At 39.6% G+C, this 15,362-nt stretch overlaps 1 protein-coding gene across 1 annotated transcript; it reads right to left on the minus strand.

The window, feature by feature from the left end:
- Positions 1 to 3,132: 3,132 nt before the first annotated feature.
- Positions 3,133 to 4,077, minus strand: LOC110542828 (putative olfactory receptor 2W6). Its single transcript, XM_021629322.1, has one exon. It carries the CDS (start codon positions 4,075 to 4,077, stop codon positions 3,133 to 3,135), a length of 945 nt encoding a protein of 314 aa, XP_021484997.1.
- Between the last annotated feature and the right edge of the window lie 11,285 nt (positions 4,078 to 15,362).

The raw sequence follows: 15,362 nt of genomic DNA on the forward strand, positions 1-15,362 counted from the left end.
GTTTTTTCCCCCTTTGGTTGTTATTGTTAAATACACACACACACACACACACACACACACACACACACAACTGCACTCAATACTCTTTAACTGTTTGTAGTTCTTGGCCAGGAGTGGGGCCCATGAGAATTCCTCAGTTCATGTTGCATGTGTTCTGGTACTAGATCTTAGGAAGCCAAGAAAGTGGGTGTGTGTTGTTGGCAAGGCCTCAGCCATGTCAAGAACTCCAAAGCTTCAAACCCATTGGAAAATAGTAAATCCTTTCACTGCATTAAGACTCAGAGTGATAGAAAAACCTTCGTTGAGGATTCATTTGTGGATGTTGATAATGTGTGAAGAAAATGTCCACCATAGCTTTTTCCCTGCCCCCTGCATATATATGGCCTAAAGACTCCTCCCCTACAGTGACATCTCCTTCTGCCATTAATTAAACCTGTCTCCTTGTTCAGCTGTAAATAATGACACTCCTTTCTTGTTTATCTTACCCTCTTGTTTATCTAACCCTCTCAGACCACTCAAAGAATGGAATCCAAGGAATTGAGATTTTCCTAAGAATCTCATGTTGAGCAAAGTAAAACAGTAAAGCCTGGTGCAAATGGAAAAGTTTGTGTCCTGAAGAGAGATTTCACAAAGTTCTGACAACTGGTCACATGACCTTGCAGGAGAAAGAAGCTGAGGTGCTAATGCTGGGTTGGGCCACAGCCTGACTGAGACTGCAATAGCTCTGAAGACAGCTTACCCTCTGTTTAAAATGGAACCCCGTGCCAGTAATAGAAAGGTGGGCTTGGGCGATTGTCACCTGGCAATCTTCATTCCATTTCTAATGTGACCTCATTGAATCCATCTCTTTTACCTCCTTTGCATTACTACTTCTTTAACTGACTTATCCCTTCTAGATAAGTCTTGTTAGGGCTGCCAGTGTCCAGGTTCTTATGCTAACAACCCTTTGGGCAACCACTCAGACCAAACCACAACTCAGAGATCATAAAGCCAAAAGTAGGCATATAAAGTGACAGCCTCCTCACAAGCACAGCTGTAAGCCAAGCAGGGACCTGATGCCACTGGTTCTCATGGGGTATGCTAGTGGTGCTGAGGTGTTGTACTGTAGCCATAGCACCACCATGTTCCTGTGAGAACAGGTGTCAACACTGGACTGCTTCTTCTATGTACCTACTAACATGAACTCACTTTAAAACTTTTTAAAGTTGAAGACATTTTAAAAAGAGGGGCCTAAAATATAGACTCTATATGTTCTATTGATACTGCAAGCATGGGATGATGGATTAGTGGAATAGCTATGACAATAAAATTAAGTCCCCTCCTTCAACTGCCTCAGTACCATCCTCCCTCCCTCTTAGCCTCATCCCTTTCCCCTAGTCCACTGAAAAAGAGAGTTCTCCATTTTTGCCATCTGCCCATAGCTTGTATTTGTACTATCTTTAGACAACTCAGCTAACACACAAGAACATAAAACATGATTCATGGGGACTGGAGAGTGGCTCAGAGGTTAAGAGAACTGGGTGCTTTTCCAAAGGTCCTAAGTTGAATTCCCAAAAACCACATGGTGGCTCACAACCATCTATCATAAGATCTGGTCCCCTCTTTCTGGTGTGCAGGCAGGACATTGCATACATAATAAATCTTTAAAAAAAAAAAAAAACATGATTCATTGTTTGCATGTGGCCACTTGACGTGCTTAAACTCAGATAAAAGGGTTAAAAGCTTTCATATTCATTGATATCTACCTCCTCAAACTCCTACTTGTTTCTCTGTCTCTCTGTCTCTGTTTTTATCTCCTCCTTCTCCATAATTGCTTGTCTCATTGATTTGTTAAAATATATGACAAAGTCACCTGAAAGAAGGAGGGGTTTACTTTGGCTTCCATTTTGTTTAATTTTTGTATTTTTCTTCAAAATTTATTCATTATATATCCCGATTGAAGCCCCTTCACTTAACTCCCCCAGTCCCATCCTCCCTCTCTCTTTGCCTCATCCCTTTCCCCTAGTCCACTGAAAGAGGGAGTTCTTCACTTTTGCCACCTGCCCATAGCTTGTTAAGTCTCATCAGGACTGCTTGGATCCTCTTCCTCTGTGGCCTGGCAAGGCTGCATCATCAGGGGCAAGTGATGAGAGAGAGGTCAACTGAGTTCATGAAAGAGACAGCCCCTGACCCCCTCACTCATAGATCTACCTGGAGATTGAGCTGCCAATCAGACAAATCTGAGCAAGGTGTCTAGGTCCTCTCCAGGCATGGTCCTCCATTGGTGCACCAGTATCAGCAGGACCACCTTGGCTCAGATCTTTTAGTTTTGTTGATCTCCTTATGTGGTACCATGATCCCTCGATATCCTTTAATCCCACCCCGTTCTTCTTCCATAAGACTCCCTGCACTCTGCCCAAAGTTTGGCTCTGGTCCCCTGTTGGATGAATCCTTTCAGAGGACATGCTATGGCAGACTCCCATCCTCTTTCCTCTCTTCCACTGCTTCTGGTATCTATCCTGTTTACCATTTTCTGAATGACATTTAAAGCATCCTCCCAAGGGTCTACCTCAGTGTTTAGATTCTTTAGGTCTGTAAATGGCTATCCTATATTCTATGGCTAATATCTGCTTATTAGTGAGTGAATAACCATGCCTGTCTTTCTGTTTCTGGGTCAATTCATTCAAGATGATTTCTCCTATATCCATTTATGCCTGAAAATTTCATGATTTCCGTGTTTTAATAGCTGGGTAGTATTGCATTGTGTAGATGTACCACGATTTCTTTATCCAATTAGTTGAGGAACATCTCAGTTGTTTCCAGATTCTGGCTATTACAAATAAAGATGCAATGAACACAATTGGACAAATGTCCTTAATGAATGATGGGGCATCATCTAGGTATAGGCCCAGGAGTGGTACAGCTGGATCTTGAGGTAGTTCTATGCACAATTTTTGAGAAAGCTTGACCCCCACTTTTAACACACACACTCCATCACAATAAAAACAAGAAGCAGCTGGTCGCATTGTATCCACAGCTGTGAAGTCAAACGTGGTGAAAGTTAACATTATGCTTAAGAAAATTCTAGGCAAAAATGAATGCCAGAGAACCTGTTTTAAGCTGCCACACTAAAGAAATATTTTTCCATTGACCTCACACTTTAGGAGAATGTTTGTCCATTCCTAAAATTCTCTTCACTGCATTCTTTACATCTTTGTTTCTTAAGGTGTAGATCAAAGGGTTAAGGCTGGGAGTGACAATGGTGTAAAAAAGGGTAAAAAACTGACCTTCCTCATGGGATATGGTATTCTGTGGCTTCATGTACATATAAATGACTGTTCCATAAAACAGGGTTACTACTGTGAGGTGGGAACCACATGTATTAAGGATCTTTCTCCACCTTGTTGTTGACTTGATCTTCATCACAGCTTGAGTGATAACTCCATAGGAGATAAGGATTAGTGATAGAGGTACAAGAAGAAGTACAACTCCTAGAGTATAAACAACAATCTCTATAACTCTGGAATAAACACAAGCCATCTTGATCAATGCTGGCATTTCACAGAAAAAATTATCCACTTCCCTGTGCCCACACCTTGGCAACTTCAAAGTCAAGGAACAAAGAATTAAGGCACTGCCAAGACCACCCAACCAGGCTGACAGCACCATCTTCTGACAAAGAACAGGATGCATTATCACTGTGTAGTGGAGAGGTTGACAGACAGCAGCATAGCGGTCATAGGCCATCACAGCCAAGAGAAGACATTCTGTGGCTCCCAAGTCCAAGGCAAAGAAGAACTGGAGTGCGCACCCTCCAAATGTAATAGACTTCTTCGGGCCCCATAGATTCACCAGCATCTGCGGGACAATGCTGGTAGTATAACAGAGGTCCACCAAAGATAAATTAGATAAGAAGAAATACATGGGTGTATGGAGATGAGAGTCCAGATAAGATACTAGAATGATGGTTGTGTTTCCTACCAGAGTCACAATATAGAAGATGAAGACAACCACAGAAATGATGTGCTCCAGTTGGGGTCGACTGGAGAATCCCAGAAGGATGAAATCTGTCTCAGAGCTTCTGTTGTTTGTTTCCATTGTTCCTTAAGAAAATCTAGGACACAAGAGTATAATAACCAAAATTAATTTCAGCCTTGTATAGAAAGGAGAGTCTTTGGCTTTTGCTGTGAATGTTCAAAATCCATCATCTGCTTGTCTTCTTCTTGGAGCATATTTTGAAATATTTATCACTCACCAGAACTTCTCATATTTATTTGTATCCAAGTGATTTTACAAAGTGCTGAATGCAGTCCCTGTACATTATAAACCATTGAAAAGCATGAATTTGTACTGTCATCTTACCCGTGGTTCTGTGTTTTGATTTTGTGTTAAAGCATAATAAGAATAAAAGTGAGAGTATATACTATATATGTGTGTGTGTATATATGTACGTGTAAGCATTTGTGAGAGTTGGGTGTGTGTGTGTGTGTGTGTGTGTGCGTGTGTGTGTGTGTGACTCATGGCTTTGTAGTGTTACTTGTGCTGGTCTTCAACAACCATACCCTGCTGGAATGGAAAATATCTTGATATTTTCTCGTGGAAATCTACTATGTATCATTTGATTATGACAAATCTTTCCTTTCTCAAAAGTGCTGAGCTTGAAGCAAAAAGGTTTTAAATTTTTAGATACTCTACCACTTGATAACAGAATCACTTTTTCTTGTGTTCATTTACAAGTGCCTACATCCCAGCCATTATCACTATCATAATAGAACTGCCACCTCCTCTTCTGAGTTTTTCTCTAGTCAATCTTATGGACATTGTGCTTTCTGGTGTGCATTTTGCTGTTCATAAATACACATTTTGTGATATACCTTTTTTTTATATAACTTTGCTTGCCAAGAAATAATAACTTCTCTAAATTATTAACCTTTATCTGTTTGTGACATTTTTAATACCTATAAAGTATCACGCTACACTTTCTGCTTAACTTTATGGACGTACTTCAACTTATACATTGAACTAGTTCTAGAATCTTTTGGCCATCACAGACAACAGCCACTGTCAGCTTCTGGTTACTCAGAAACTCCCCAGAAGTAGCCAGGCAGATGATCCAGCAAGAGACAGGTCATAGGATAAACAGTCAGTCCGCTGTCCTTACCAAATTCACCAATCAACACTGGATTTTCTGGTTACTTTGCATCCTGATAAGGAAAAACTATCATAGGGAAGAAAACCTTCATCAGTTTTGATAGGTCTGGTTCATGTAGCTTTACATACATGCAATGTCTAGTCATTCATATCTTATTTCTCAGTGAGCTCTGACCATGAATTTCAGACCTAGAGTTTCTTATATTTAAAGTGTTCTTAGGGGCATCAAAATAAGCCTCATTTTGATTAAAATAGTGTAATGATAAATGATCTCATGTAAATCATTGTTGTATAAATCTCAGTTATAGCATGAAAATAAATTATTAAAAAAGAAAGACATATTCAGAAATTACATGGAGTGAAAATATACTTTTTCATGTGATGAATGTGTTGACTTGGCTGAGTATCATGTTTTTATATTAGTGGGATATCAACAAAGTCAAGCATAGTGCTTAGATGAACTTGTTTTCCTTTTCCTTTTTGGGAGTAGAGTAGAGGGGCCCAACAATCCTTTTTGATATAAAGACACTTATAGGCCAGTTTGGCCCTGAACCGGATATGTAGCAAGGGATGACCTTGAATGCATGATTTCTCTTGCTTCTCCGGAGTGCTGCAAGTGTGGAACTTGCAGGCATGGCCCACAACCCCTGATAAATCCCAAGCAATGTTTATGGTGTTAAATCCCAGGCATAAACTGTTCCTAAGCTATACTCTTGGGCAGTAATTTAACCCACTTATATACTAAGCTTTCCATATGTGAAGTAAATATAATTATATTCCCTTCTTCAGTGGGAGGTTATGAACATTAGTACTCATGAAAAGACCTAGAACCTAAGCTTATATTTAATTTTAAAAAGACAGACTGCCCACACGTCAAACAAGCACTATTCTTCCTAACCCCTTCACTTTTGCACAACCGGTTTACTTGATGTTTAGAGCTAAACTCAAATGTCTTGATTTTTTTTGTCTTGATTTTTCTCAACCTGGCTTCTACACTGCACAAATGTACATCTGTGCACAACACAGAAGCATAGAACAATACCTACACTGTGCAGAGAAACCAGGAGCAAGACATGACTTCAGCCCCCAAAATTACAAATTACAAATTACCTAGGTTTCTTTGGATTTCTTAGAGCTAAGAGTGCTCAGAATTGAAAAGCCATAATCTCCAAACTGAAAACAGAACTCAGAAGTTCAACTCCAGCCTTCTTCAGCACAGACATTCTCTCCCAGAGAACATTCAGCAACTCCCATTGTAGAAGCTCGGTGGGAGGGAAATCAGCTTTCCTTTCAATTTGGTGCCTCTTACTTACACTAAACACAAAATCTCCTTTTCCATAATATCTAGGCACTGGCTCTTTCTTTTAATCCCTAAATTATCACCAGCAGTAGTCCATTTACTATAGCTTCAACTCTAAAATGGTTTTTATTAATAAGTAAACCAAATGCAATAATAAAATAATAAAAAAGGTGCTGAGTAGCTAAACAGTCAAGTAACACAGACTCAGTCAAAAAAATTAGTACAACTTCCCCAGAATCCTTCCCTGCACCTCACACTTCATAAATCTACCTGGACCACCCACTGTACCTGAAGACAAGGTGGTGAAAAGTAGCATGCTACATTTTACACAAACCCTGTTTGTCAATGGTATGTTTCAGTTTCCAATAATATAACATATTATAAGTTCAATAATTTTTAAGAAAAATGAACTAAGAATATTTGGGCATAGTTTAATATATATAATAATCGAATAGAAAATAGAAACTAATTTTTGAAACTGTCTTAGTATTTAAAAACATGTTAAGTAGATCATTTATTAGCGGTAATCCAAGAGGTACTTTGTTGTTAACAGACAAAGTCCAAACAGGAAAAAGTAAGGTCAAAAGAATAAATTTAAAATACTGGGTTCAAATAAGCTGTATGTTGACTGCCACTGGTCTCTGCCACTTCTTTACTGTGTGAACAGTATCAAGTTAATCAGTTTTATATACGAATTGGCTTCGTTACCTGCAGTTATTTGAACAGGACTTGCTTTGTTTAAGGTTTGGAGAAGGCTTAACTTACAGTGAATTTACAATACTTAGCATGAGCTTAAAGCCTAAAGACCACTCAGAAACTTCAAAATACACAAACTATCAATTTGGAAATTGGTCCTCTTTCCTGAGTGGTCTCCAATGTATCCATATTACATACACTTTTCACACCTTTCAGAACTTTATATTTCTGTTCCATAGAGGCCTACACTGTCTGTGATTTGATTCTCAATCTTCTCCATTTCTGTTGGACACAGCAGACAATACTCACCAAGAGACAAGATGATTAGAATATGTCTCCAGGCAGGGAGAGTTCAGAGGTTTCATGCTTTTCTCTAGTCCAAATGTACCCCTGTTCCAAGGAGGATGATCTCTCCTTTCATTGATGACGCAGAGAAGGTTCTTGCACAGAAAGATGTGAAAGGATTAAAAGTAAAGTTGGACTACCTACCAACCTTTCTTATAGCCATCTCACAAACCCATTGATACTTAACAGCAACAGTTGGACTAAGATTCAGGAGTAATAGTACCTGTTTAATTTGAAGGTTGGAATGAAATTAGATCTGAAAACAAATGGGAAAAAAATCAGTGAATCACTTTTGGCTAGCCACACTTTGGTTCAATATTTGAAACTGCTTATTGCATCCTCTTATTCATAATCATACCTACTGTTTTTCAGTAGGGCACTATGTTGTTTGGTTTGAACTCCAAGGCTACTTGACTGCAGTGAGGAAGTACTTATGCTCAACTCTAAGGGCTACTCTGTTGGTGTGGTTCAGGCCTGAGGGGATTGGTGGCCCACAGAGGTGATTAAGGAAAACTGCGACTACAGTCAGAATCCTGTCCAAATAGCAATTTTATGACGGGTTCCCTTAAGACAACGATTTCACCTCTTCCTGTTTTTTTACATTTCAAAAGAAATTAATTTCATGGACAGACTTACATAATTAGTGTTATATTAAGCCTATATTGAAAATTAGAAGTAAGACCATCTATAAAAGTTAACACAGAATTTGAAATATCTTATGAATAATGGAAAGCAGATCAAACAACTTGTTATCTAAGTGTTGCAGCTACAAAATAGGAAATAGGTGCTCTCTTAAAATATTGATGAAATAATCATAATTGTTAGTACATGAATTATATCACCACTGTTCCATTGCCAATTAAGTTAATATAACAGATGAAAATTTTTGAGGCTAGCTTCAGTTCAAGGACTGGAAATTTAACAATAGCTGAAAGGTTCCTGCATTTCCACTCTTCTGTGTTTCCTATCTGACTCATAGGAAATCATAGTGAGGAGTCACGTTCCTTACACACTCACTTAAAAACAGTTACATATATTATACACCACATTCACATGTGAGTGCATGAGTGCCATGTGTTCTTTAGCTTACTTTGAATTTAAGCAAAAAAAAAAAAATTGATTATGCCACTCTGGGGGATTTTCTCTTTTCACTTAATTTTTTTTGTAAGATTCATTCAATACATTGTGTCCAGCTGTGGCTTACTGTCCACTGTGTGAGCATATTGTTAGTATAGATCCCTGTGTTGATAGACATTCACATGGACTATAGTTTCCAGCTTATGGGAGTGATTCCACAGTGAACGACTTCATAGAGGTCTCACTAAACCTACAGTCAAGCCAGTCTTGGTGTGTGCCTAATATACAAACTGCTGGCTTATGAAATAAGTTAGGAGTAATATTTAAAATACATTTCTCCCAAGTGAAATTTGTCAGTTTGTCTTACACTTATTACATAAAGATCTTTCTACTGATCCTGAAGCACATGGCATTATAAAAATTGAAGTTATTACCAGTTGAAATGATGTGGATGTTATCGACCTGTAGCCTTGTGCTGTGGAATTCTGATCAAAAGTTGAGACACCAAGGTTTCTTCAGAGAAAAGGTGTTGGCAGGTGTGGAAAGCTGCTTCTTTGTCAAAATGCTTTGTTATTGAGCTCTCACCTGGGCCTGCACCTGGAGACAGGAATGGACAGGATGTTTTGCCATGTTCAATTTCTTTTCTTTGTGACAGTAGGCAGGATGTTTGTGCCAAGTTCACTTCCTTTTGTTCATGTGAGGATCACAAAAACAGTTGGTTGAGATAAACTAGTTTGACTTCTTCATGAACTTCATCCTATCAAACTGCTTTGCTCTGACTATAAAAAAGGACTGTGGAATAAACCAGGGTGCATAGTTTCTACTGTAAGTCCTCTCAAACAGATCCCATGTGCAGTGGCATGGTTTTTTGTTTGTTTGTTTGTTTTTTGTTGTTTTTTAATTTTATTTTTCTTAGGCCTCACTCCCCACTCAGGAAATGTTCGATTCTGCTGGAAGGCTCAGCAGACATGAATAAATAGACTTGAAATACATCTTGTTCATAAAGAACCTGAATTACAAATACAATTTTAAAATGGGAGGCCGCTATTTATATGATTTTGTTCCTTTGTCTCCCTGTATGGTAATTCATTGGTTATTTTAAAATCTTAAAGAGGGATCCTAAAGCTGCCTGGAATGTAGAGGAAGGGACAGGCACTTAGGGAATGGGGCAAAATCTCATGTAAGTAAACCACATGACAGACTCTCTGTCCTTTCTTCAAGATTTTTGGAAAGGCTTACTAAGTATAACAGGAGTTGGAGAAAACATATGGCCAAGTTTAATGTGTATTAAAGAACTCTGCTTTCCCTGCAGGGCTGTTTTTTGGTTTTGTTTTGTTTACCTATTCCCTGGCTCTTAGGGATATTTACCCATTTTTGATGTTTGAACCCCTGCAGGAACAAAGAGTACTGTCCTGGCTTATATGTCTATAGCATCATCACATGGGTGGCTGAGCGTTTTTTATTCCAATCAGGGCCACAATAATGCTGAAGACATGCATTAAAACCAATGAAACTATGTGGGAAAGGATCAAAAGATCCCCCCCATTGCTAAAATCATGATATTTATAGAGAGTTTGAAGACACCACAAATAGAAAACTATCCTCCAAATAAGTTATCTGGGTTCTAACCAAGTCTGTATGGGGACTAGAGCAGGGTAACAGGATGCCAATGTACAATCTGTTGATGTCCCACTCTGGGGACTCAATCTAATATGATCAGACACACTTTTATATGTTAGTGTCTTGGATGGCATCAAAGTGCCTTAAGAAATAAAGATCCTTGGACCTAGCTGTCAAAGCCTCCACTACAGACACTATAACATTTTGAAATAGTATCCAACTGACTGAGGACAGGATTCCTTGGAATGTAGTACCCCCAAGTGATTGTGTGTGTGTGTGTGTGTGTGTGTGTGTGTGTGTGTGTATCCACTCGCTAGCATGGATATTGAGATGGAAACGTACATAATCACCCTTGTGTTTACAAACAGAATAGTTCCATTGTACATATGTAGCCCCTGACTCTCCCCTTGCACTCAAAGAAAATATGGTAAACTGAGGTATAGTTGGTTCCCTGGTCTGTCGTGATAATATGATGATCCTATGGTCACAAGAGGAAGAGTCTGAAACTATAGTGGTGAAACAAATGGGGAGATATATTGGTAACAAAAAACGGCAGTAATATAACCAACGAAGAAGAAATTTAAAGTGTTAAAAGGAGCTTTTTAGCACATTTTGATTCAACTAGAACTGAGGTAGTCAGACCTAAGGCAAACACTGAGGCATTTATGACAATAGATAAAGTTCAAGGGTGGCAGTTCATAAGCGAAAGAAGCAAGAGCACTTTACCTGTTTCTCTGGGTGGCAGGATTACCTGACTTTCAGCCTGGGAACCTCTGCATAACCAGGGCAAATCTAAAGTCACAGTTTAGCCTCCCAAGATGGTCAGGCTGCATGTCATGGATGGTCAGGTACTCATTCCCTGTGTGACTCTATTCTTTCACACTGGATCCAGGGAATCACCTCTGCCACCTTTAGTATAATAGGAGTGGGGGAAAAAAATTAAGCAAGCAAACATGTCCAGCAGGGGTCCTACTGTGGTCTTTAAAAGTAAACTAGAGAGAACCTGTGCTTCATTCTCAGTCCTAGAGCTCAGCCTCACACTCTTACACAACTGGCTGATTTAAAACGGTGCTGTTGAAAACCTAAGGAAAACATTTTAGAACAGAATCAAACCTTGAGCACATATTTTTTTTTCCAATGCAGTTTATTCAGGAACCTTGAACAATCCTCGGACCCTGGGGAAAGCCAGCCCACAGCTTAAATAGCCTCTGGGTAGCCATCCCAGGTGTGCCACGTGTGCAATGCAGATAGGTCCACATACATGGAAGCAAGCCAGATCCTCAGCCTTAGCCAAATGTGGAATTGTTCGTGACAGAGAGCACTCACCATCAGGAAGGTGGAAGGCGGAAACCAGCTCCATCTTTAAGGCATAGCATTCCGCAGCTCTCTACAGTTCCCCCTTTTTGTTTTAGACGCATCAGGCAAGAGTAGAGGTCTGATCTCTGATATTAGAAATAAATTGGGACTTTGTACTGATGTTCATTTAGGTGTCATCCACCCAAAGAGCATCAGACCCGTCTGATACCTTTTTCTCAGAGGCGGGACCTAGGGCATCAACCCGCATGCAATCAGACATGCTCTTCTCTGGGTCGAAAGCGGCTGACCCTGAGTGCAGTGCTTAGCCTCGCATCCTGATTGAGCACAGATTTTGATCACAAGAAATGTTAGCCATAGAGGAACTTGTATTTCTGTCAAGGAGCTTCTTTATACAAAAAGGAAAATTTTAAGAGGTTTTGTCTTATTTGAGTCTTTGATCGAAAATGTCATGTTTTTATAATAAATTTATCTTTAGAAAACATTTCTATGTCTTTTTCAATTTTTAATTAAAATGTAATTTTTAAGATTTTCACTTTCTGGAGGGCTGGATAGATGACTCAGCAGTTAATATTTTCATTTTCGGCAAGGCATGATAACACATGACTTTAATGAGAGCATTGAAGAGGCTGATGCAGGCCGATCTCTGTGAATTCAAGGTTAGCCTGGTATAAAAAGATAGTTCTAGGACAGCCAGGGCTGTTACACAGAGAAACCCCATCTCAAAAGACAAACAAAACAAAACAAAAAAGATTTCTACTTGTTCTCTACCCTCTTTCATCTCTTCTGTCTGTCTACCACCAACTCCCTCCAAAGTGTACAACTCTCCTTTACTTTAAGCACTGTTGCTACAAACACAAATGTGTAAAGTTGTAAATACGAGCTGTTGAGTGGGTTTAGGGTTGACTGCATGTACATGCTCATAGGACTAACTACTTGGTATTGAGAACCAACCAAGGGACACATCCCTGGGGAAGATTAATTCTCCTGCTCTCCACAGTTATTCATTGTTTGTAGCTCTTCATCTAGGGGCAAGAACCTTTTCCCATCTACACTGATAAGTCAAATGTTTTTGGAATTTTCATTCTCCTTTAAGCAGCCATGTGGTTGAGATTTCCTGGGTGTAGGCTTGCTGTCATAGCAAGAACACACAATCTCACAGCAGACTTCTAGGTCCTCTGGCTCTTACAACCTTCTGCCCTCTCTTCAGTAATTTTCCCTGAGCCTTTGGTACAACACTTATGTTGTATCAATTGGGGTTTGGTATTAAATGTTCTCTACATTTGAATTAGTTGTGCCTTTCCATATGATCTTGTTTTGCAGCCAAAGGAAGCTCTTTTAATGAGGAGTAAGATCTACACTTCTCTGTGGTATAGGGTAAAGAATCTGGACTGCAGTTTGGAACTATACTGATCTAGAAAAGTAGTAGTTGTGCATTCTTCTCAGGACTACAACCTCTCCAGCCATGGGTACCCAGCTAGATTTATGGTGCCAGGTATGATTTGACCACTGTTGAGCAGCACTTGAATACAATTACATTTCTGTAGTGGTTCCCAAGATGAAAGTATCACTATTTCATTATTTTGAAATTGTTGCTGGTCCAGACACTTTATAGCTCGATAGGGCTGCTTGGTGCACCTCTCCCTTGGCAGCTTGCAAAGCACTTTCTGATACTGAACACTAGTCCTCAGGGATGAGGCTTCTGGAACAGTTCCAGCTCCTTACTCCAAGTCCTTTGTCCAAAGTGTATCATCCTTTTAGCAATATGGACTTAACCCTCAAGTTCTGCAAGGCAACCAAAAGTAATGGTAATAGCCTATATTATGTTGGAAGGGTACTGTCTAGATGTACCTCAACTTAACACAACCTAGGATCAATTTGGAAGAGAGACCTCAACTGAGAAAATGACCTTACCAGTCTGACCTGTGGGCAACCTTGTCATGCATTTTATTGATTGATGATTGACCTGGGAAGACCTACCAAACCATGGCTTATGCCATCTCTGTGCTGGTTTTCCCAACTACTATAAGAAGGCAAGCTGGATAAGCCATAGAGAACAAGCCAGTAAGCAGCACTCCTTAATGGCCTCTGCATCTTTGTATACCTTCAGGTGCTTGCTTTGTGTCTCTGCCCTGACTTCCTTTGAAGACAGACTGTGAAGTGGAGAATAATCCTACTAAACCCTTTCCTCCCAACATTGCTTATGGTTGTAATCCTTATCATAGCAATGAAACACTGAGACTGAAATTGGTACCAAGTTCATGAAATATTACAGTGAACGATCTGGCCATGTTTGGATGAGGACTGTGGAAGGAGTTTGGAACTTTGGGCTGTAAAATGCATTGAGTGTTCAGAGATTAATGAGCTGAGAAGATAAGAATGTTGAGAGAAACACAGATGATGGCAGCCTCGCTTATGTTTCAGAGGAAAATTTGACAGCTCCTGAAAGACTATATCAGGACCATTTGATAGGTTAAATAAAGAATCTGTTTCTGGTCAGTTATCTGAGATTAGTAATTGATGATGGTTAACTGGACCTTAGAAATCAGCTGTGGTTAAGAGAAGACCAGTATCACTGAAGCAGTCTTCTAGAAATGATTTTCTCAGGGTCTTCATACAGAAACTGTGATCCAGATGGACCTGAGGTTACATCTCATGCTGGCAGCTGAATTAGGTAGTTAAGAGTCAACTGGGTGGTATTGGTTTGAAGGCATAAGGGGGTCATGGAGAGCAACTGAGGTTTGGCACTGTGTGGCAGGGCTCGAGTCCATGAAGAGAGACTTGGAGAGACCATTGGTAAAGTTACATCCTCAACTGCAGTAGAAGACCCAGGACTGAAGCCAGGGAGTACATTTGAAACTTGGAAAGATATGAGATTCTTAGTTTCTGGAGAAAGCCCATAAGAAGCTACTGTAAAAGGGATGGTTCAGCTGCACTGCAGACCCCTCCATTTTGGAAATGGCGTGGGACAACCAACAAGGACCACAGCAGCTGTGCAGTAGACCTGGCCTGATCCTATGAGACAAGCTGTGTGTGCTAGAGAATGTCCCAGCCATTAGTCACTGAGTTTTTTATGCTCAGTTGTAATTTGCTTAGTTTGTTTTGATTTGTTTAGATTGTGCCTGTACCCTGATTCTCCTTCATTTAGTAAGAAGGTATTAACTTATATTTTATTTTTAAAAAGCCGACAGTTAACAGATTTTGAATGTCATATAAATTTTGGATATTTTAGAGAGACTTTGAATGTTTATAGAGACAGATCTTTTCAACTACTTGAATTTTTAAAGACTGTGGGAGTTTTAAAAGTGAAAGTGTTTTATATTGTGATAGTAATGGTAATATGAGATCGTGGAGATAAAGAAGAAAAGAAAGGTTATAGCTTAACAGTGACATATTTTTGTGTCAAGCTGACAAGTGAACAGTTGTGATGGCAGTTATATGTCAACATGACTTAATCTAAAAATCATTTGACAAGAAAAAAACACACATCAGAAAATGCTCCAAACAGATGGGCTTGTGCGAAAACTGTGGTATATTTCTTGATGATTCATTTGGAAGGGTATTGAAAGCTGAACTGATCAACTGAGAGTTTCTCTGAGGCCCTGGTGTATAGAAAAGGAACATAGCTTCTTCTCAAAACTAAGAACATACTTTGAGCAGCCAGTAATGGCCACAGGCCAAAGCCTTGGGGAGACGCTGCTTCGCATCCTTAGAACACAAGTCTTCCCACCTGAGCTATCAGTGCCAAGGTCGCTGTGGGCTCAGTCTGTAATGCTCTTGAGACACCCTGTGTTCTCCTTGTGCAGACAGGATTGGCTTATGGCTTACTAAGTCCCACTATAAAGCAGGACTATATAGAGTCTGTTGATTTTCTTACATT

The sequence above is a fragment of the Meriones unguiculatus genome, chromosome 19 (assembly GCF_030254825.1).
Source record: "Meriones unguiculatus strain TT.TT164.6M chromosome 19, Bangor_MerUng_6.1, whole genome shotgun sequence".
Taxonomy (NCBI): domain Eukaryota; kingdom Metazoa; phylum Chordata; class Mammalia; order Rodentia; family Muridae; genus Meriones; species Meriones unguiculatus.